The sequence below is a fragment of the Perca fluviatilis genome, chromosome 22 (assembly GCF_010015445.1).
Source record: "Perca fluviatilis chromosome 22, GENO_Pfluv_1.0, whole genome shotgun sequence".
Taxonomy (NCBI): Eukaryota; Metazoa; Chordata; class Actinopteri; order Perciformes; family Percidae; genus Perca; species Perca fluviatilis.
This window is the reverse complement of record NC_053133.1, coordinates 11,401,078-11,423,542: the sequence shown is the minus strand read 5'-3', so window position 1 is coordinate 11,423,542 and position 22,465 is coordinate 11,401,078. Positions and strand designations below refer to the sequence as shown.

The 22,465-nt window shown below is 40.3% G+C and overlaps 1 protein-coding gene across 1 annotated transcript in view; it reads right to left on the bottom strand.

The window, feature by feature from the left end:
* Positions 1 to 5,592: 5,592 nt before the first annotated feature.
* phldb2b (pleckstrin homology-like domain, family B, member 2b) overlaps positions 5,593 to 22,465 on the bottom strand; it is a 46,501-nt gene continuing 29,628 nt past the window's right edge. The window contains 15 exon segments of the mRNA XM_039790536.1: positions 5,593 to 6,815; positions 7,084 to 7,169; positions 7,389 to 7,534; positions 8,017 to 8,204; positions 9,070 to 9,160; positions 11,984 to 12,134; positions 13,806 to 13,905; positions 14,133 to 14,276; positions 15,461 to 15,607; positions 17,733 to 17,807; positions 17,919 to 18,029; positions 18,154 to 18,309; positions 19,936 to 20,064; positions 21,300 to 21,437; positions 21,718 to 21,879. Coding sequence (XP_039646470.1) covers positions 6,675 to 6,815; positions 7,084 to 7,169; positions 7,389 to 7,534; positions 8,017 to 8,204; positions 9,070 to 9,160; positions 11,984 to 12,134; positions 13,806 to 13,905; positions 14,133 to 14,276; positions 15,461 to 15,607; positions 17,733 to 17,807; positions 17,919 to 18,029; positions 18,154 to 18,309; positions 19,936 to 20,064; positions 21,300 to 21,437; positions 21,718 to 21,879 — 1,965 coding nt within the window. The 3' untranslated portion in view covers positions 5,593 to 6,674.

The window sequence follows — 22,465 nt, the reverse complement described above, 5'->3', positions numbered from 1 at the left end:
TACATCTGAAGTGTTTAAAGACTGTATTTGTCCATTGTTTATTTCTAAAGAAACACGACAATGTATAAAAGGCTCCATTACCTTGTACCTCACGTTACGGCTCCGTAGCAGACATTTTTATAAAAATAGGCTAACGATTGTGTCATAACCAAGTGACTTACTGTCGCACAGTAGAGGAATTACCGTATAGTACAGGAGAAGCTCGCAGGCAGTTTCGACTTACGTTAGCTGTTTAGGTTTAATTACTAATGTTAACTAGCATGTTGGTGATCAATAATTAGCCTGTGCCTATGTTATCTCTTACATATACCTACGCTCTCCGTCTCTGTAAGATTGGGAATGATTGATATTTCTCTTGGCACATCTACCAGAAGACTTACAACTTTCAGACACGTTGCTCTTGTCACATTTATGTTGTCTCTGTCAGTTGGAGCCTGCGCAGTAAAGCAAGTGATCACCGGAAAAGTGCTTCTAATAGCCTTCACTGGTCTCTGTCCAGAGCAACGGGCTTTGTTGGTCCATTTTATATATGTCAATGGATGCAGCACATAAAAAATCTATCGGAGTAAAAGTATTAAACTCATCAAAAATATGCACTCAAGTAAATCTAATTGATTTTAGTTTGGTAAAGATACTGCAAAACTGTGATTTGATTTGCTATCTCACAGCATGCACGCAACCAGACGAGACAGAACAGGATATATGACAATATAATGTCATTGTCCACTTGGTCTAAAAAAAAACAACAATATTAACTTTTTTAACTATGATGTGATGAGTGTGGCATGAGCTGTGTTCAAGTCATTTCTCTCACTTTATAATAATTTTTAGTAAAGACCCAAATGTTTCCAAATGACCAAATAGACGTTGTAGTGAAATGTTAGCATTAAGTCCTATTTTAAAAGGCTAGCCAAGACCGTCAGTAACAGGACTTCTACTCTGAAGATAGCACCCATATGAATCACCTCTCTTCTTTCAGACCACCCAGGAAAATTCTTAGAAACCACGAGGTATAAATAGGGCTCGCTGACATATCAAGTTAACTTTGGATGTTGTAGCCTATATGGCTTTCCCTACAGCTTTCAACTGCGGGCGCGAACAACTTATGTCTGCGTGACTTGCAGTGAGAGAAGTTGCAACAAACAACAGTAGCTTTCTAATCAGGTTACCTCCCAAACCTACATTACAGTCACAGTGCATTCTGGGAAATATGTAAAGATGCGCAGGTCGATGACAACAACCACATCGCGCTTCAAGGTAGAATTACTCTCCTCTAATGGTATAGGTACTTTGACAGGAGGAGGGCTGTTATGGTTTTATTTGTTGGTTAATGTGGACAATACGTTCACACCGCAAGTCTTAATGCCTGATTCTGATTTTTTGCTCAGATCCGATTTTTTGTTTGGCTGTTCACATTACCTTTTAAAATGTGTCCTATATCAGATTCCAGTGTGAACTGTTTGCGGTTTTGAACTGACCCGCATGCGCAAAAGAACACTAACAATGACATCAGACGCAGCACGCTGTTGCACTAAAGTCAGGGAGGTTATGGAGGAAGTCAGCATTTTCGCTTTTATTTATTTATTTTATTTTATTTTTATCGCCCTCGCACACGCTCCACCTCCCCGGCGGTGAGGCGACTCGGGCCGGTGGTGCGCCCGACCCCGAGGGACCGGGATCCCACCTCAGCCGGCGCACGCCGGCTTTCACTTTCATTGCACCACGAGGTGACCCTGACTCGCGAGCGCGTTAAACTCCTTGGTCCGTGTTTACAGACGGGTCGGGGTTGCTGACATCTCCTTTTTACGTGAGCCGATCCCCGCCCTGGCGATGCGACGCGTGGTCGAGGAACACTGAGGACAGTCCGCCCCGGTTAACAGCCGCACTGGAAGCAGGGGGCCCCGCCCCTCCCCGCGGTGAGAGTGGCCGCAGCGAGGGTTTTTGAGGTAAAAGTCACATCAAATCCGCCTTGGCTGTTCACACTGCGGTCGCATTGAAAAAAATCTGATCTGGGTCGGATTCAGGACCACATGTGGAAGTGGCCTGAATCTGATCTGAAAAAATCAGATCTGGGCTAGATTTGAGTGTTCACACTAGGCTACTTATGAAGAAGCCTGACCTGGTCACTTGACCCCAAAAAAATCGGATTTGGGCCACTTTGGCAGTCTGAACGTAGCCTAAGTGGCCCGCTTGCTCACAAAACTTAAGTTCAATTGCGTTGTGTTTTATTTATTTAAAACGCAAAGCATGATAAGATGTGCCAGCCCGGCTCAATATTCTATTTCTATGGCCCAATCTAGGGAGGAATGCGCCTAAAACGTTTTTTTTTTTTTTTTTTCATTCGCTTGATTGTAACATTCCACATCATCCCTGCGTTACATAGCAGCCATGTAGTTACATCAGAGGTGGCTGTCTTACAGTACTGGCCACTGCCACACAGCGGTGCTCCATCTCCATGTTACTCACCCTGCAATTGTTTCCTTTATTGTGGTTTTATACACTTTGATAGATTGGTTATGGTTGTTTTTTAGTTTAGAGAACATTTTAGTAATTCATTTGAAATTATTTTGAATGTTTGTTACCCAAGAAAGTTGACTTATTTTGTGAGGAAGTGTGCTGTCACAGAAACTAACTTCTTCAAAATTATAAAAATGTAAAATATAGTTTTTATTATTCATAGTGAAATACAAAAATTAAGATACATGCATTGGTAATGGCATAAATACAGTAGATCAACATAAAAAAATGTATATATATATATATATATATATATAATATAAACAGGAAAAAAAAATCAGGCTCATGGAATCTTCTACTGTAACAGCTCCTTTCGTTGGTGGGAAACAACCATGTGCCTGTCATGTACAAACAGATATTATTTTCACCTTATTGTACTGAGCAAAAAGAAGTAAAAGCAAATAAACCACATATACATCATACCACATACACGGTGTACTTTGGTCAATAAACAAAAAGCAATGCCAAGAGGCAGGATGATAAATGCACTGATCAGTGGACTGGATCATTCAGATGTAGTATGAAATATGATATACAATATAAAAGTAGCTTTAGTGATCAATGTGGAATAGTCAACAAAAACATTGAATTAGTGGTAAAAAAAAAAAAGCAATACAATGAAAGCTAGTTGACCAGAGCAGCACAATAATCAGTCAGTTCTGATGACTAAAAGCCTCTTGAGTGAGTTTAGTTTAGTGTACCATAGATTCCTTCTGCCCGACATCTTAGAAGACAATTTAATCCTACAAAGGCTCTTTCTCACAAAACAACTCAGGACCATGTGTCCACATAAGTGTATTCTCGCCAGGCAGTTTTATACTGTATATAGACACATGCAGCTCTTACAAATATAGATAATATGCATGTCACAATACTGTCACACAATATATGATAAAAAAGGCACAAACAGGAGTTTTGAGTTGATAATATATCATAACTGTTCACACTTGTTTAAAACTAACTACAACAAAATGTACAAATATCACAATTGTGGGTCTTATAGGTCATTATTCCTCATGCTTATTCAGAGATGGGAAGTAACGAAGTACAAATACTTCGTTACTGTACTTAAGTAGATTTTTCGGATATTTCTACTTTACTTTACTATTTTTTTTTGTGGCGACTTTTTACTTTTACTCCTTACATTTTAACACGAATATCGGTACTTTCTACTCCTTACATTTAAAAAATTGGCTCGTTACTTTAGTTTTGTACAAGAGGTCGTAATGTCGGAGAATAGCGCGACGCAGAAAAAAATGTGAGAAAAGAGACTGCTGTCCGGAGGATAATCAGTTGAGATGGTGTGTGGCGTCCTTGAGAACTGTAAGTCGTATAACTTATGTTGTCAGTTCATTTAAGCCTGTTGTTGTATTGGTCTATAGTTCCTGCACAGTTAAAGTAGGTTAGCTAGTGATTTAGTTGTTTGTGTTCTTCACCTGTTAGCTAGGTTTCACGTTGCTTGTAAAGCATCAAAAGAAAGAAGTTGTCTCTGTCCGTAGCGGTTCCCCCATGGGGGCGCGAAGTTTGAAACCAGCATCAGCTATAAATACGGTCCTAATCTAGTCCTCACTAGCAAGTTTCAAATAATTTCACTGGAGTTACCGTTATTATTTTTCACGTGATCAATACCGAATTCAATCTAATTGGATGGGAATATACTGTAGGCTACATTGCATGTAACGCAACTACACAAGACCTTCGACAGATTCGGCCGCATTCTGCATTCATTTGCGGCAAATAATTGCAGCTTGATGGTGGTAACGTTAGCACTATTAGTATGGACGGCGACGATGATTGAAAATGAAGAAAACAGAGATCCCAGAGATTAGGCAGACAAGCAGCAAGACATTCCCAATCATCCCTGGCCTTATCTGAGAGAGATGTTTGAGATAGGCTAGGAGGCATCAAGTATGACTCCTGGCCAATGTGCTGTGTAACTCTAAAAGTATGGGGAACTTCTTAATTAATCTATGTTTAGTAATTCATATTGTATCCTTTATTTTCTTTCTATATTTGAGCACACACACATACATGTAGATTCCTTTAAATGTTAAGTGGACGATTAAAAAAGAGAAACTGGATCTGTGAATTCTCACAGAATCACAATTGAATTCATATCTTGCTCAGTCAGAATCTTATTAAGCTGGAGTCCCAGTCTCTGTCACAATAATCATATATGTGATGTTTGGCAGACATCCATTTAAAATGTAGACAATGGCATATAAAGAGCCTGGTTTTTATGTCCACTGAAGTTTCTCATCTTGCACTCTAGTAACGTGTGTGGTCCAGGTAGCTTTGCATAAAAAGTGGTTGTCATTCGCAAGGCTACTTTTACTTTTATACTTTAAGTACATTTCAAAGCCTGTACTTTGTTACTTTTACTTAAGTAAAGAAGTTAAATCAGTACTTCTACTTTTACCAGAGTATTTTTTAACACAAGTATCTGTACTTCTACTTAAGTACGGGAAGTGAGTACTTTTGCCATCTCTGTGCTTATTTAACTAACTCTTTATACTGGAAAATAACAAGCTTGACTTAATTTCTGAGCCTATGATGACACTATTGTAAACAGGGGTGTAAGAAAAAATCGATACACTTGAGTATTGGGATATTTTATTTTGCAATACTGTATCGATTTTCAAAAAGGCAATATTGATTTTTTTTTTTTTATGTAAGACAGTGGTTCACGTTAATTTTGTGTTTAAACCCCCTACTGCTAGATGGCTATGCTGAGACACACCACTAGTGTCCTTGCCTAACAGTGCCTAGCAGTGCCTGACTTTTTGCTAGAAGCTAACAATGTGGCTGAACTTTGGCCTACTTTAGCATATAAACATTAACTCACTAAGAACCTCTGAACCACAATCCCAAACTGGCAGTTTGATTTTCTGTGTACTGAATTGTTTACCTGAGTAAACTTCTTTGACTTTTATGAACATGTCTTTTTTTAAATATTAGTTTTTCTAAAATTATACTTCATATCGCCTTACGCACAGTATCGAAATATAAATTATATTATGATACGTATCGTATCACAAGATTCTTGCCAATACACAGCCCTAATTGTAAACCCAGCACAGTAATACTTTTTTTTTATTATTATTTTTTTTAAATGACTCATGATGTGTAAGAATAGCACCATGGAGCTACATTACAAGCTTGCAGAAATAGAGGTGTGCATTAGAGTATGCACACAAAACAGGCCCTTCTTAGCACATGATCACATGATACATGCATGCACATCCATTCACACAGTTAAGACCTCAGAATGCCCCAGTAATGATACATTAAGTAAGATGAAAAAATGTTGAAAATTCAAAATACATTTGCGCAACTAATTTTACTAGCCAAAATGTATTCTGTAAAAAGTGATTAAAACACATTGGAAACGGTCTAGAAATGAATACAGCCATCGCAAAAATTGGCTACAAGTTCTTCCATGACATGTTACAATTGTTTAGGCATTTCTAAACACAACTACTGTTATGTATTCCTACTTGGTGTTAATGATAACATGTTGATAATGGCATAGTATAGAGCTCAAACTGGTTCTCTCCACATCAATTCTTCCAATAGTATCTAAAACAAAATCCTTTGTAAAAAGCTTCCTATGGCTAGAAATGAGCTGCTGAGTCCCAGTCTGCTCGTCTCTGAAGAAAATGGGTTGTAATCAGACTATTTTTACAGACTATGGTCGTAAAAGCTCAAATCAAATATACTGTATTTTTAACATGCATGTCCTTTACAGTTTAGCAAAACCTTGAGGTACGCCTGAACTCACTCCAAGGCACAGTGGTGCACCATAGCACATTTCAGTTCTCCTGAACGTCATTACGTCTCTGGGATTGAACCCGATTGCCTAACAATTTTCAAATTATTATCTGGTATATGTCTACAATTTCACATGAATGCTCAACATACGACTGTAAACCCTCCCCATCTTGCAAATAAGGCGAATAAACCGTTGCAAAATTACCTTGAGAAACTCATGGCTGCTGTCTCTACACAACAGAAATGGTGTTCATTTTTCAGCATAGATGACAATAACATCCATCCGGACACGTAAAAATCCAAGAGTAAAAAAAAAAAAGGAATATAAAAACGTAGTCCTTAAAGCCACAAAGAGTAGTAGCCCGTTGGCGTGTCCCGGTCCTTCACTACACCATGAACTGCGTATAGCCCTCAGCGCCCGTGACAATCACATCCATCCAGATCCTCATGGCCTCAGGAGAGGGAGCAACCATGTAGTAGACTCTGTCATGAGTCTTTACACTGAAGGTCAGCGAGGGGTTTGGGCTCTGAAGGAGAGAAAGGAAAGGGGAAGGATGAAACGACAACAAGAGGGAGGGAAAAAAAACGAGAAAGGCAAGAGAGATGATGTATGGTGAGCGGGAGACAGAGAGAAGTAAATTAGAAGACAATAAATCATACTTTTCAAGACGGAATGTAATTTGCATGCATCGCTTTTGTAGCAACCTATACACACACACACACACACACACACACACACACACACACACACACACACACACACACACACACACACACACACACACACACACGTACCTTATGTGCATTCTTTAAGTGATCATAATACACTTCTTCAATAGCTTGGAAGTAGATGACTCCTTTCAGCTTGGCTTCATGCTTGTCTGCAGAAGACATAACAGTTGCTATGACATATAAATATAAACAAAATGTATCAATTCAAAGTTTGTAAATGTACTGTAGCGAGTTTCATTTATATTTCAAACGCATGTAAAACATAGTATGTATTTAAATACATCTGTGAAATACTATGTGGATGCTGTGTACACACGTCTGTGTATTTGTGTCTTCATGTGGTAGTTTTTGTGCATCTCGTGCCCTACCTGAATAGTAGGAGAGCGTGCGTCGGTTGCGGTCAAAGACGAACCAGCGTTTCTTCCAGGTTTTGATTTTGCCTCCCATTTTAATCAAGTAGCCACGGCAGGTCTTTTCAGAGATGGATAAGTGGAAGCACGGTTCGCGTGTGGCTCTCCCCGACTCAATGTATCGATAAACAATCGTTTTAATTGGGGGAGAAAAAAGTGAATTGTGGTGTGTTTGGTGGGTTCATTGAAAAAGGAGATAAGGTTACTAAGTAATAAAAAACAAAACGCCCGTATTTATTGTTATTTTTTTATAAATTATGAGATGTGTATGTTAGACACATGAAAGTATACAATTCTTTCTTCTGCTGCCAAGAGTTGATGGTCCAGGCAAGAGAACAGAAGATGATGGATGAAGCTTATACTACCTGTCAGCACAGACATGATTAAAACCATACAGAGAGAGAGGGAAGTATGCATGAAACGTACTAAAAGTTAGCTACAGAATCAAGATGGAAGGCTTTGTTGAAAAAGTAAAAAACGTTAGTTCCCTAAAAGGCGACATCAACCCTCAGAAAGAATAATCGCATAATGAGAAACACTTTCCAATCATAAATGAATATTTTCGATTGGAACACAAATAGTTCACGCTCCCGTGTTTCCCGGGAAAGTCCCGAGTTTCATCCTTACCTGTGCCCGCTGTTTCTCCCGCAGTTTCACCTCCCGGTCGATGAGTTTCTGGCGTCTGCTCGTCTCCTCCTGTAGCCTTTTCTCCAGGTCCTCCCTTCTTTTTCTCTCCTCATCCAGCGCCTGATTTCGCACTTCCATCTCTTGCTCCTGAGGAATAATTGAAATTGTTACAAAGGTTTAAAAGGTACACTGTGTAGGAATTTCTCCTTCTTCTCTATCTAGCGGTGATATTGTATTTTGCGTTCAAACGAATAGTGCTCTCTAGCGCCTCGCTTTTTCAAATGCATGTTGCAACTACGATAGCCGTTATGTACCAAGAAGCTATGACAACATGTCTTCCAATTTTGGCTTTTTTGGGACGAGGATTCCTTCTGCTGTGGCTCGGCGTAAGTATGATCCTCCAACATGAACTAAAGTGCAGTGCAGGCTTTCAAATTTGCCGGGGCAGTGGCAAGCGCCTCTCACTGATCTCCTTCTCCGTTTCAGCTGGTTTCAGTCACGTGACGCTGGCTCTGAACGAAAATTAGCTAGATGTGGATTAGCTAGATAGGTAGGCTAGTGCTTTATGTCCCTCTCAGCGATTTTAGTTTTTCAAAATGGCGGAACAACATGGAAGCCTCCTTGGACTTGCCCGTCCAATGTAAATACAGTTAAGAAATTCTTCGCTTACGAGGATAAGTCAGATCATTGGCAGAGGGGATTTTACACCAATGAGGACATATTTATGAATGAAGACACTGATTTTAGCTAATAGAATACTTAAAACACTACACAGTGTACCTTTAAAACACACAAACACCCATAAAAATTGGGAAGTGCATGCCAATGTTGCCATTTCTGAAGAATTTTAACAGTTAAAAGTACAGTAGTGTCCCTGTGTCTTTAAGTTCAGGGATTTATCACAAAGGCAAATAAAGAGACAACATTCATGCTTTTATATTTTTGGCCGGCTCCTACCAATAAAAAAAAAGAAGGTGAAATCATTGTGATTAGGACTTTATGACGTACTGACCTTGTGTTCGAGGAGGCGGCTCTTCTCTGCCTGGGCTTCTCTCAGCAGACGCTCCATCTCCTCTAGCTTGGCCATATTTGAGGTACTGGCACTGTAGCACACAAACACATTCAACACTCATCAGGAAAAAAAAAAAAGGCAGAAACAACCTTTTTTTCCTACACAGTATAAACTATACTTGGCGTATAATCATGGGAAAACCAACACCAAATCAACTGTCATATGGCTGAACCTGAAATCCACCGAACATGTAAATAAATAGAGCAGTTGCCAAGTTCATGTATTAAAGCTGCTACACCAGCAGCCAGTGTGACAAACCGACTCCATTCTGACATCCACATGTGATTTTTCAGGAGTAACATTTTCTGAGAATCTCAGTGTCGGTGCCACAGTAGTGGATGTAAAGGTTACAGACAGTGTGGCGGAGTACATTGTCTTAATTAATGACTAAGCATAATCCAAGTTTGAGAAACAAGCCCCTTAAGTTAAACCTCCATGTAATAATGCAAGTGTTTGGAGAGAACACATGGCTTAAAGCGTTCTGTTTAGCATTCCAACTAAAAGGCTACACTCCTGAGAATACTCCTGATTATTCACTGTTTATGCATGTGTGTGTGTGTGTGTGCTGAATCAAAGAGGAAATCTATTAGGAAAGGAAGCCTGGATGTTGAGGCAATCTGAGGATCGCACCATCTCACTTTCTTCTCTCTCTGTCTCTCTGTAAGACTTTCTGATTCTCTGCTGTGTCTTCGGTTTAGAAACTTCTAGAAAGCTTCAGGTCTCTCACACTGCAGATGGTCTACACATGACATGCATTCTTGACTGAAATCACAGGGAAGGGATTTGTGTATACGTTTGTCATGTTAAACAATGTTTTTCTCTCTCAAAAAACACACACGCACACACACACACACACACACACACACACACACACACACACACACACACACACACACACACACACACACACACACACACACACACACACACACACACACACACACTTATCTGGAGCCAAAAGGAAATGGATACCCAGTGTTGATCTGCGATGATGTCACAACATTGTTAAGACGAATGGTACACATTAGACTCAGTCTAAACAAATCAGGAAGGAAGGGAGAGAGAGAGAGAGAGAGAGAGAGAGAGAGAGAGAGAGAGAGAGAGAGAGAGAGGGTAGGGTACCTCAAAAAATCGAAAATTTAAAAAAAGCATCAGGAGAGAGGGTAAGAAAAATGAAGAAAAACAAGAGCAAGCGGAGAAAGAAAAGTGCTTTCCCGCTCTCTGTATTCTTTCCTAATGAGTTACTGGTTTCATATGAATTCACCACATCTCTCTCTATATTATGCCATCATTTTAACTGAATACCACCAGTTTACATACTAGTGAATCTTGGATGTGAATACTACCTTAAGTCTTGATTATTTGCAGGAAGTTAGCATGTTTATTGTTAATCTTTTTAAAAACTACTTAGGCCGAGATGAAAATCAACATGCCATCCAAACCTAAAATAAATATGATGACCTGTGACTGCAGTATATGCCATATGTTAGTCTTGTACAAGACTCAAACTTATCTTACATCACATATCCTGTTTCACTGTCATTACTCACATAAACATTAATCCAACCAAGCTCCAACCTCACTGTAACATCAATCCTCTCCCCTCTTCCTCCCATCCTCTTGATATTCTCTTACCTCAATCGATGAGAGGGAATCACACTCATAGTCATTGTAGACCAGCCCAGTTCAAATCTATTCATTCAAGTATTTAGATTACTTGAGAAGAACTTTATTTCTCTTGCTCGCACCCTTATATCTCCAGAAAACAGGACACATCACTGACAAGATGACAAAAATTCCAGGTCTATCATGAAACTTTTTTTCAAGCACTGATCCAGGTTTCACACACACACACACACACACACACACACACACACACACACACACACACACACACACACACACACACACACACACACACACACACACACACGTCTTCCAATCCAATCTAAGCTGGGGCAACACAATCCAACTGGAACCATACTGAGGATCACAGAAGCAGCCTGTTCCAGGAAAACTTGCAGAGAGGTCAATCTGCAAATGGTTTGGCACTGTGCAAAAATCTATCTGCAGAAACAAGACCATACCATTCAGAGAAACAAGAGGAGGGGTGACAAATGCAAGCACTGAAAAAAAAGGAGAGAATGAGAGCAAGCACACATGGTTTTAGTCCAGACGGGGGGTGGACCCCTAAATGTACCTCCACACTCGTACTGGTTTGCTCAGTTCATCTGAACCTGAGGGGGGAGTTGACTGTGAACACACAGACACACACATACATACACACACAAACACACACACCATCATGTTTTCCATCTTCCGTAACTTGACCCTTAGAACACTAATCAAGAAAGAGTCCCCCTTAACTCATATAACACACAGTTCTACACATCTTGTTCTCCAAGGAGGGACCATGAAAATCAGGAAACCTCTGCCTTGCAGCTCCACACACTTTTTGAATTAACTCACTTTCTACTCTCTTTCTTGCCCCCTCACCCCCTTCGTACAGTCAATGCTTCATATCATGAACACAAAGGGACATTGTGGTGTTTTCAATTTTTGGTCTGTCTCTTGTCACATTTTAACTTTTCAACCTTTCTGTAATTCACTTGGGTCTTGGTCTGTCAGATTTTTCAAATAATTTCTACGGCATTGGGGAGAGTATTGTTCATCAGCATATACAGTATGTTATACATAGAAATAGTCAAGCTCAACTTACAGTATTTTACACTTAAGTGAGAAATAGACACCACTGACAGGCTTCATTTTTATTTTTTCTGTTCCTATTGTTAATATCCACAGACATACATGTGTGTGCATACATAAACAACACATGCCGTGCCACGACACTTACCTGGAGACATTATCAGGTGAGCAAGCAGAGATGCTGGTTTCAATGGAGTCGGTACTATCCACACTCATTGTGTCAAAGGCCTGGTTGTCACGGTACCCGAAGGCATCGAGGTAGACGTTGGTCTGGGAAGCTGCTCGGGAGCCGGGCTGACCTGGAGAAACACACACACACACACACACAGACAGAAAGAGAAATAAACAACATTAGTGAATCATGTTAGTTATTCTTCTTATGCGTGTGTGCACACTTGGGTTGTACCTGTCTCTGTCACTCCATCTGGGACAACAGTTGGCCCAGATTGCTTCAAGTGTGGATCACAATTCCCCGCCACTATGAAGCGCTCTTATACGTTCAGTAAAAAATAAAACCACACCTTAGTGGTGTAACTACTCTTGTTAAAATGTGTCCAAATAGTAGGACTCACAAACAAACGCAGTGCAAAACGAACACATGCAGTACAGCAGAGACCAAAAAGTAGTTTAGGCAGTCCAAAGAGGTCTGGAAAGAAAGTGAGATGTCCTCAGAACTAGAAGGAGGAATGACGGCAAAATCATGGTGCAGATACTGGAAAGAGGGACTAATTCAGCCTCTGGGTACAGGAAGAAACAAAAAAAAACCTGATACCATCTGCCCCATGCAGCAGACCCACCCATCTGATGAGCCAGATCAAGGGACCAAAGGGACTGAGGGACCAGATGTACGTACCAGTGTCCGGGAAAAACAGCAGTACTATTCCAACACAACAAGGCACACAATATTTCTTCTAAAAGTGCAGCAATGAAAGAGTTATCTATGAAAGATCAAAATTGGTTAAAGCATGTGGTTAGTCTGCACATCAATATTTACGTTTTCATTCAAAATAGTAAGACCATATACACGTTAAACTTGACATGTGGAAAGAAAGCACAGGGTCCTTGAGGTATTTCCTTCATCTTTCAGCAGCTAAATCCGCATTCAAAACCAAATGTCAGCACACACCCAAACGGAGGGCAAAGGGATTACACTCTGTGGTGAGTGAACAGCACATTTTCATAATGATGGGAAATGGCTGGTTAACTTTTGTCGCAGGAAGTTGACTTAGAAGAAATCTACTTCTAAGAGTCTTTTTTTTTTGTAACAACACTTCACAACCCTCACGTAACAATTTTTTAATTGTCCATACTCAAACCAGCACCTCTGCTTTACTCACTCTCACACACACACACACACACATACATACACACACACACACACACACACACACACACACACACACACACACACACACACACACACAGTACTCTACACACCACTTGATGGAGCAGCTCTCCTCCCCTTACATTCCTGCTCTATCTCCGCTGACAGATAAACAAATGAGAAACGTTGTGATCCAACAAAACACAATGAAGTGCACACCCACGCACACACACACACACAACCCATTACCAGGATAGATGTTACCATATTAGGTGTATTTTCATGTGACAACCCAGAGATGAGTGTGTGCAATTGCGCAAGTGAAGAAGACATGAATAAGAGAGAAAACTGACAGACAAAGATACAGTAGTCTTTGTAAGTAAAGTTACATGTATTCCCATGTATTTGTGTAGCTACATGTACCCTCTTTAATAGGATATACAGTATGGTTTCTAAGTTTAACTTTATTATGAGTATTCCCATTAGCTGACACCTAGACAACCGGCTTGTCTTCCTGCAACATTAAATCAGACAATATTAAAAAACCAGACGGTATTAAAACATTTCATGACACATACAGGAAAAGAAAAGAAACATAAACTCTAACAAGTATAAAAAAATAAAGTAATAGTTTGTGCATGTGTACCTTTATGCAGACGTCGAGATTCAGTTTCCTTGTTGGAAAAGGAGAACATTCTTGGGAGAATGCTGCCACAACTTGTGCTCTGTACCAGGGGATGATGGGACTAGAAATGACCAAGAAGAGACCAAACCTTTTTACTTACATGTGTCAGTATTATAAAAAAATCGGGCTTGCATCTTTGAAATGACACAATATGTATAATACACAACCCAATTGAATGTCAAACTTGAGAAAATAAGCTACAGATAGACCAAGAAAAAGTATAACATGAATGAATTTTTACTGATTTGTGTCATTTATGCACCCATTAGCATCTCAATGAAGGCGTACCTTGGTAGGGAAGCTGCGCCCCAGTGTTGCACACGTGAACTGGGGGATCATGATGGGTGTGGTTTTCTTCCTGGGTAATGTGTCACTTAGATGGAAGCCACCTTCTCTCTCAGACCTTTTCCTCTCTTCCAGCAAACGGAAATGCTGATCAAACACAACAGGGGGAAGGGATATACACGATTCATTGATTATCAATTATTCATCATTGGCATTCATCTGGATCAAATTAATGATCAAAATGATCCAATTTCATTTTAGGATTTCTAACATTGTCCCACTTCTTTGAGGAAAATGTGTGGGATTTAAAATGTATATAAATAATGCATATCAAAAAAAGACACCGTGGCAAAAAACAATGCGTACTGCAATTCTTTAATCCATATTGATTAATTTCATGAATAAATACTAATTTATTCATGAATACTAATTTTTTCATGAATACTGATTTATTCATATATAAATATATATAAATAATAAAAAATACTGAATAAGTATTAATGTATTCATATGAGTATGAGATGGGATGGGGGAGGATCAACATTAGTAATAGTAACAGAATTTACATGAACAATTATTCATTACTTATTGGGGTGCACGATTCAGAAAATGTCACGATTCGATTCAATATCGATTTTTAGGCTCAAGATTTGATTCAAAATCGATTTTTGATTCAAAAACGATTCTCGATTAAAAAATCAATTCACAGTATGTAAATGTAGTTACTTAAAAAAAAAAATGAATCGATTTTTGGAATTCTATGAATCGATTTTGAATCGGTACAGCTTGAATTGCGATTTCAATGTGAATCGTTTTTTGCACACCCTTATTACTTATTATAATTACCATCAAACAATCAAAGCAAAAGTGTAAAATACACATGTGGTTTCTACATTTAGTTTTCACACAAAAACAAAACTCAAAACACAAAGTCTCTGATACACACACGCAAACAGACGCGCATTACCTGACTGCGTCGGTGGTGGTGTTTTTTGACAGGGAGGGGAGGTGGGGGAGAGTCAGGGAGGGGAGAGGGGTCTCGATATGACACCATGTTCTCTGGCCAATGGACAGAGGGTGTTTTGGGGAGGGGTCGGGGATATAGATGGGAGGAGGAAGAGGAGGAAGAGGAGGGACAGTCGGCAGGTGAGGAAGAATGACAGAGCTTTGAAAAGAAGAAAGCAACATTGTCAGAAAACTGAAATAGTGAGAAAAAGAAGGAGGGAAATTAGGGAAAAATAACAACACTCTCATGCAAGCACACACACTCTGCATCATCTACGGCTGTGTACTTAAGTACATGCCCAAGCCCTTAACACCGCTACACACACCTCGTCCTCCGGTGGTTTGGGGGTGTCGTCGCCGCGGGAGGGGTTTGCCTCGGACTCAGGAGAGATATTGGCCAGAGTGGGGGCGGGCTTAGGGTCTCCCCCAAGTTGTGAGTAAAGCTCATTGATTTCACTGACTGTGACATAGCCCTGGAAAGTGTCATGTGGACAAAAGGGGGGAGAGAGAAGGCGTGAGGCATAGCATAAAGTGAGTCAGCCATATTAATGACAAACTTCAGAATTAGTTGTTAGAATGATGCAGAACTTGGTGGTGATTGTACCAGTTTCAAAGCAAAACAAGTAGCAATAAGTAAGTTACTTAGACACTGTACTGTTAGCATTCATTGGGCCTCATTCACCAACCGTTCTTACTAAGAAATGTGTTCTTAAACCCTTCTTACGCACTTTTTACGAAGATTCTGGCATTCACTAATGTTTTCTTAACTTGGATTTGTTCTTAGCTAAGAACAAAATCTATGAACACTGAAAAGCACTCTTACGCACATTTGAGTGATGACAATTTGCTCCAAATGATTGCTTACTGCATTTTATTGAATTCTACAGTCGTTTACAATGATAGTATTGTACTGTAATGTATTTCTGAATCATCCTATGCAAAAAAAAAACACTAACACTGCAATTTACATCAACAATTAAACTGATTAAATCCTGCGTTATTTGGTGATTGATCGCTATTTATAGGGCCAAAATGCAGTGGTAGAATGTAACAAAGTACAAATTCGTCGTAACTGTACTTAAGTACATTTTTCACATATCTGTACTTTACTTAAGTAGACTCAATAGTGCATAACTTACTTTTGACTTTTACTTTGTTACATTTTGCAGCAATTATCTATACTTTCTACTCCACTGCATTTCTACAATGTTCCGTTTTCAGTTTCCCCCCTGCCAAAACGTCTTCCTGACCGTCACACGTTTGTCTCACCAGTAAAGTTTGGTTGCCGTAGATACTGTATATATGGGGCACCGCTGAAATAAGCCGGCTCTGGTGCTGCAGAGCCCGGGCACAGCGCCGCTGACCCTCGGTAATACAGCCCCCGGTAAAAGTGAAAATGAAAACGTTTGTTTTTATTATTCCCGTTTTTAAATCAAAGTTGCTATATCTATTTCTCTCCACAGCGTCGTTTACTCCTCCGCCAGGCTGCGTAAGATGCGTTCATATCTTATTTATTTGGCTGGACCTCTTCACATCTCCCCATTTGCGCTGCTTCACACACTTTATTTGCTTACTTGCATGGTTAAAGAAAATAAAATACATCCATGATTCTAACAACACATTTCCGTTTTATGCTGGTTAGGATAGGAACTTTTTTTAAAAGCCAGGCCTTGTTTGTGGTAGTGGACACCTTCTACTTTTACTAAAGTAAATATGTGTCTGTTTTTTTTTTTACTTTTATTTAAGTACTGAGATTCAGTACTTCCTTCACCGCGGCTCCGACAATCTCTGAAAACCATTCTCCCAGGAGGTGCACAGGAAGTGTCATGTCCTTATATGGGAATTTGCGGGGCGTTTTCTTATGCTAATTAGGAACAACTGGCACGCGCTTTCAGTTACGAAGACGTGGAATTCATCAATCCTAAGAACACAGGTGCGAACAAATCTGCTGTTTAAGAACACGTCATGAATCCGACGTAGACTTTTCTTAGGAACCTTCTTAAGAACATATTTAAGAGAAAACTTAGGAAGATATTGGTGAATGAGGCCCATTGAGTGGAGTACATAAGACAATAGACATTGTGACAATGTTACCTCAGTATTAATCCATGTGAGTCAAAGCTGTGCACAGAATTAATGAAATAAGTTTTAAATTCCTGCAAACGTCTTCCCTTCCTGCATTGCAGGGACGGGCAGTTACAACAAGAAACCGAAATTGTAAAAAAGAAGCAACCAGGAGGAAGAAACAAAAGACAGGAAGGATAAGGTGGATTTAAACAAAGAGGAAAACAGAAAGGGATGTATTAGTAAAACAAGACAAAAGTACCTCTGCATTCTTGAGAGAAATAGAGGAAAGGAAGGATGAGAGGGCGCACAAGTTGACTGGAGGAGGAGGAGGAGAAATTGTGGCAGCGGTGGTGTCACGCCAATGATGGCTAAAAGACTGACACACATCAGCCAGAGAGGCTGTATCCTAGCAGAGAAGGAAACCCGGAAGATTTAAAATGATGAGTGTCCTGCCCACTTTAAGAGTCTTAAGGAGTTCAAAGAGGAGGACAGTCTTCATTTTCTTGTGTGACAACTGTCAATCAAACCTACCTCTCGTAGAGTGAAATCTCGGCCACCAGTGAGGTCAGCATATTTCCTTTCCAGCATGGTGAGGTTTTCTTTCTCCTAATAGACAGAAAAAGGATACAAAGGAAATGAAAAACAACATTAAAAACAAAATTCATTCATACACAGAAGCAAGGATGGCCACATGCATAGGCATGCATGTCCTCGTACCCTTTGCAGCATTGCTTCGAGGGTGCTCCTCTCCTTCAAGAAGCTCTCCTTCTCTCGCTGAGCCTGCAGGGTAATCTGTGCTGCCTGCTTCTTTAGAGTTAACAGTCGCTCCTGATGGAAAAGCAAAACAAGCTTGTTTAAACGTGGATTTTCAATCAAAATATAACATTGCACTGTATACATTTTTTCCACAGGTGTGACTCATTCAAAACACGCAAAACAGACGGCGGGTTACCTTGCGAGTGACAGTGCTCCGCTGGTAGTCTGCGATCTCCCGGAGAAGCTGTTGCATGTGGGTCTCCTTCTCCTCGTCCTGCCTGCTCTCTCTCTCCAGTTGCTGGAACTCCAGGTCCTCAAAACGCTTTGACTCTGCATCGAGCACCTCACAGTCCTGACACACAAACACACACAAGACATAATGCACAGGTGAACAGGAGACGCAAAGAAATGCATGTTAACAGGACGAACCTCAAAACCTCACTAGACAATACCGTTATAGCCCATATACACCGGATAAAACCAAAAACTTATCAGTATACAAGACCAAAGGACTTGTGCTCACACACGCATACACAGGGGATGTATGGCAGTTAAATGCATGGCCAATACATGGATTTAATAAAATTATTATTAAAAGATTTGCAGTGTAGCACTGAAGCAGTAATATATTTATATGGTTCAGGCACATTGTGAACACATGTTTTATGGATCAATTTATATTACAATTAACAATTAGTATAAATTATCCATCTGATCAAGTGTACATGAACATCCTCACACATAAAAAACCTAAAACCTTTGATCTAATTTGAAAATTGCCTATTTAAAGGTTTTAGTGATGAGTTTTTCCCAGTATGGGTGACATCCATAGACTGTATAACACCGGTGACATCATATTCATCATTTAATTATAAAAACGCTGTGAGATGAAACTTCTTTGAGACAAACAGAAATATGCAAGCAATTATGTATCAGAAAGAACATTCTCATCCCACAATACACTGACACAGACAAACCAGACACAGATCCCTGATGTTTCGTCAACACTTATCTGTCATGCATGAGTATTACACCAAAACATAACAAGTGTCTGAATAAACATGCAACATGTTACACACTGTAAGCATCCCCCAAAATGCAAATCATTTAAAAGTTTTGTCTCTTCAAGAAATCCTTTAAACAACATGTTATGTGGGAGGAAACCGGAGCACGCGGAGAAAACCCATGCAGGTTAGGTTGAGAGGTGACTCTAAAATTGGCGGTATGTGTGAATGAGTGTGAATGGTTGTCTGTCTTTATGTGTCAGCCCTGCGATTGACGGGCAACCTCTCCAGGGTGTACCCCGCCTCTCACCCAATGTCAACTGGGATCGGCTCCAGAGGCCCGCGGCCCTCTAAAGCAAAAGCAGGTATAGCTAATGGATGGATATTGTTGTGTCTCAAACACAAAGGGTGAAGCCTTTGACCGTACGCCACAAATGTCAGTGTTTTCTATAATAGCCAAACCCATCTTAAAGCCAAACTCTTGCGATTCTTCATACTTGTACATGCTCAACCCTTCTGGTGAAATAAAGAGATGTGTAGACATAGAAACCTAAAGAGTTAGACACTGAGAAGAGAGAACATTAACCAGGTAAAGATCTTATGTGGCTCTGGGGTGATGAGCAAGATAGCTCAGGAAAGGAAATGTATGCAAATTCACATGCAAGTTCAAGTATGCGAGCATCACATGTCTCTTTGTAGAGTCTGTTTATGTGAACACCTGTCCACATAAACTGTATGTTTTGAGTGTCAGTATGCATTATGTGCACATACATCTTTGTTCTGGGTCTATCAGTGTACGCATGCACAGTTGTTGCATTTCCCATATATGTTGAGTTCTATGCTCGTCTACGTGTTGTGATTTCTCTGCGTGAATCATATCTATCATATCATATCTACATATATTGTCTTGTGCATGCGACTGTGAGGTATGAGGGAGTGTGTGTGTGTGTGTGTGTGTCTGTGTGTGTACTGACCCTAGCCAGCTGCTCCTGCAGGGGCTCCTTGGTGGCCTCAGGGCAGCTGTCCAGCTGGGAGCGCTGCTCACACACAATCTGAGCCAACCTCTCTACTCTGCCCTTTTCTGCCTGTAGCAACTCGCACGCCTGGCATACACACATGTACATAACACACAGACGCACATACATGCGCACACACAAACACACATACACGCATGTACACATTTGTTTTTGTGTACATACAAACAAGGAAACAAGAGACACACATCACACATGCACACACACATGACAGAGAGAGGATGGCAGCGTTAGTGGGACTGGGGAGCCACAGTTAGTCACTACGGCGACCAGGTGAGCAAGATTAGCCTAGAGGTAGGGAGGGGAGGGAAGGCTGAAGAAAAAAATCTACAAAAGGGATGGAGAACTGGTAAGGTATTGAGTAGAAATGAAGGTAGTATGAATAGTGTCGTGAGTTCTTTCTCCTGCCTATTTCCCCTGTGTTTGTTTGAATGGAAATGACTGAGGGAATGGATGAGATGCAATGGCTGAGTAGATTAATGGTCCCTATAAATAACAACATATACACGCAACCGAAATCTGTACAAGCACTCAACTTCACCTGCTCTTCAACTCAAAGCATGTGCACACAAACACGCACAGACCCACAACTAATTCAGTCTGTTTATCCAATTACAGTCCCCACCCTGTCAATGATACCATATATTGGTATAAATGTGCACACACACACACACACACACACACACACACACACACACACACACACACACACACACACACACACACACACACACACACACACACACACACACACACACACACACACACACACACACACACACACACACACACACACACACACACACACACACACACACACACACACACACACACACACACACAGAGTGTGTGTAAGATAGGATCACTTGGTGACCGCTATACCCTGGGCAGTATTAGCAGATATATATTTGGACCAGAGACAGCATGAGAAGGATTAACACCTACCAGTTAGTCACATGACCCATAAATGTATGAGAGCCTCAGAGTAGCATATGCATTTTCAACACCACATGTAGACATACGCTTTAGGAAGGTAAATGCATGTTTGTTGGTTAAAACCTATGTTTAGTGTAGTGATTTCTTTCCATTAATTTCAGAATGTGTCCCCCCTCTGCGTGATACTCATATAACTTACCAGCCCTTCAGCAAATAAATACAAACAATTTGCAGAAGATGCATCTTAAAACGCCTTAGTCTTGTGGATTAATGCTCTCTGCTCTTGGTCTCTGTGTCAGCCATTATGAATCTCTGAGAAGTATCCATCTAACTCGTTGTTTTAAAACGAAGCGTAGCCTGTTAAATACCTTTTCTTTTTCCTGCTGGGACTTGGTCTCTAGGTCAGCCATCTTGTTGTGAAGTGCTTCCAGAGCATCTTTTTCCTGCTGGAGAGCAGCTACTTCTGACTCCTGCTCAGCCTCCACCAGAGCTCGCTCTAGCTCCACCTTGGATAAATACACACCAGTAAGTAAGCCATTTGTAGGGAATTGTATCCTTACTTTAAATTTACTTTGTATCCCTATTAAAACCAGTAGATAACACTACATGATAATGTGTGAACAAAATGCTTTACTGATTTGAAAAGAAGTAGAATCCTTCACTTCTTTTTAAAAAATAGGACTTCTAGACTTAACATTAAAACTATGAATTGTTAATATGGACATTATTGCTTCTGTGTTTGTCTGCCCAAAATACCATCGTCCCTCATCCCTCACTTCTCTTTACCTCTTGGGCAGATTCCTCCATTTGGTTGTCCAGCTCTTTGATCTTTTGCTCCAGCTCCTCCATGTTGTTCAGCACCTGGATCCTCTCCTCTTCAGCACGCCTCACTTCCTGCTCTGAAGGCCTCGCTTCCTGTCCGCGGCGACGGGCTGCATCATCTAGAGCCTGGTAACAACATAATCAACAGAGTCACAGATTGAACCATTGTTGAGATGTAGTTCAAACTTTGTCAAAGCCAATATTGGGGTTTAATGGTAATTAGTTGTAATAATAATCATTGACACCACCAATAATTTGGGGACATGAACTGAAAGTACACGTACCAACAGTATTTGCAGGACAAACAAATCTTATATTATTGCTAAACATTATTTACATTCACAGTACTAAACAGTACACAGTTGTGCTGTGGTGAAGCAGTACTTCCTTTGAGCAATGAAAATTTCTGTTCTTTTGCAGCAAACAAATGTGGGCAGACACACGCACACATACACCCACACACACCCACACACACCAGCTGTCAATTCTAAATTGTAACACTTATCCAGCTCTAATCTAATAAATGGGCTGTAAATATCTCCCATCTCTGTGCATGAAGGATGTGTATGTCGATACTTTCCAAGTATTAAGAGGAGTGATCCTTGTCACTCTCATGTTTTCCAGAAAGAACAGGGAGCATAAACACTTCCCCCATCAATCCTGATTAATCTTTTAAGAAGCTGACTAAAGTCAAAGGTGCTGCTTTAGCAGT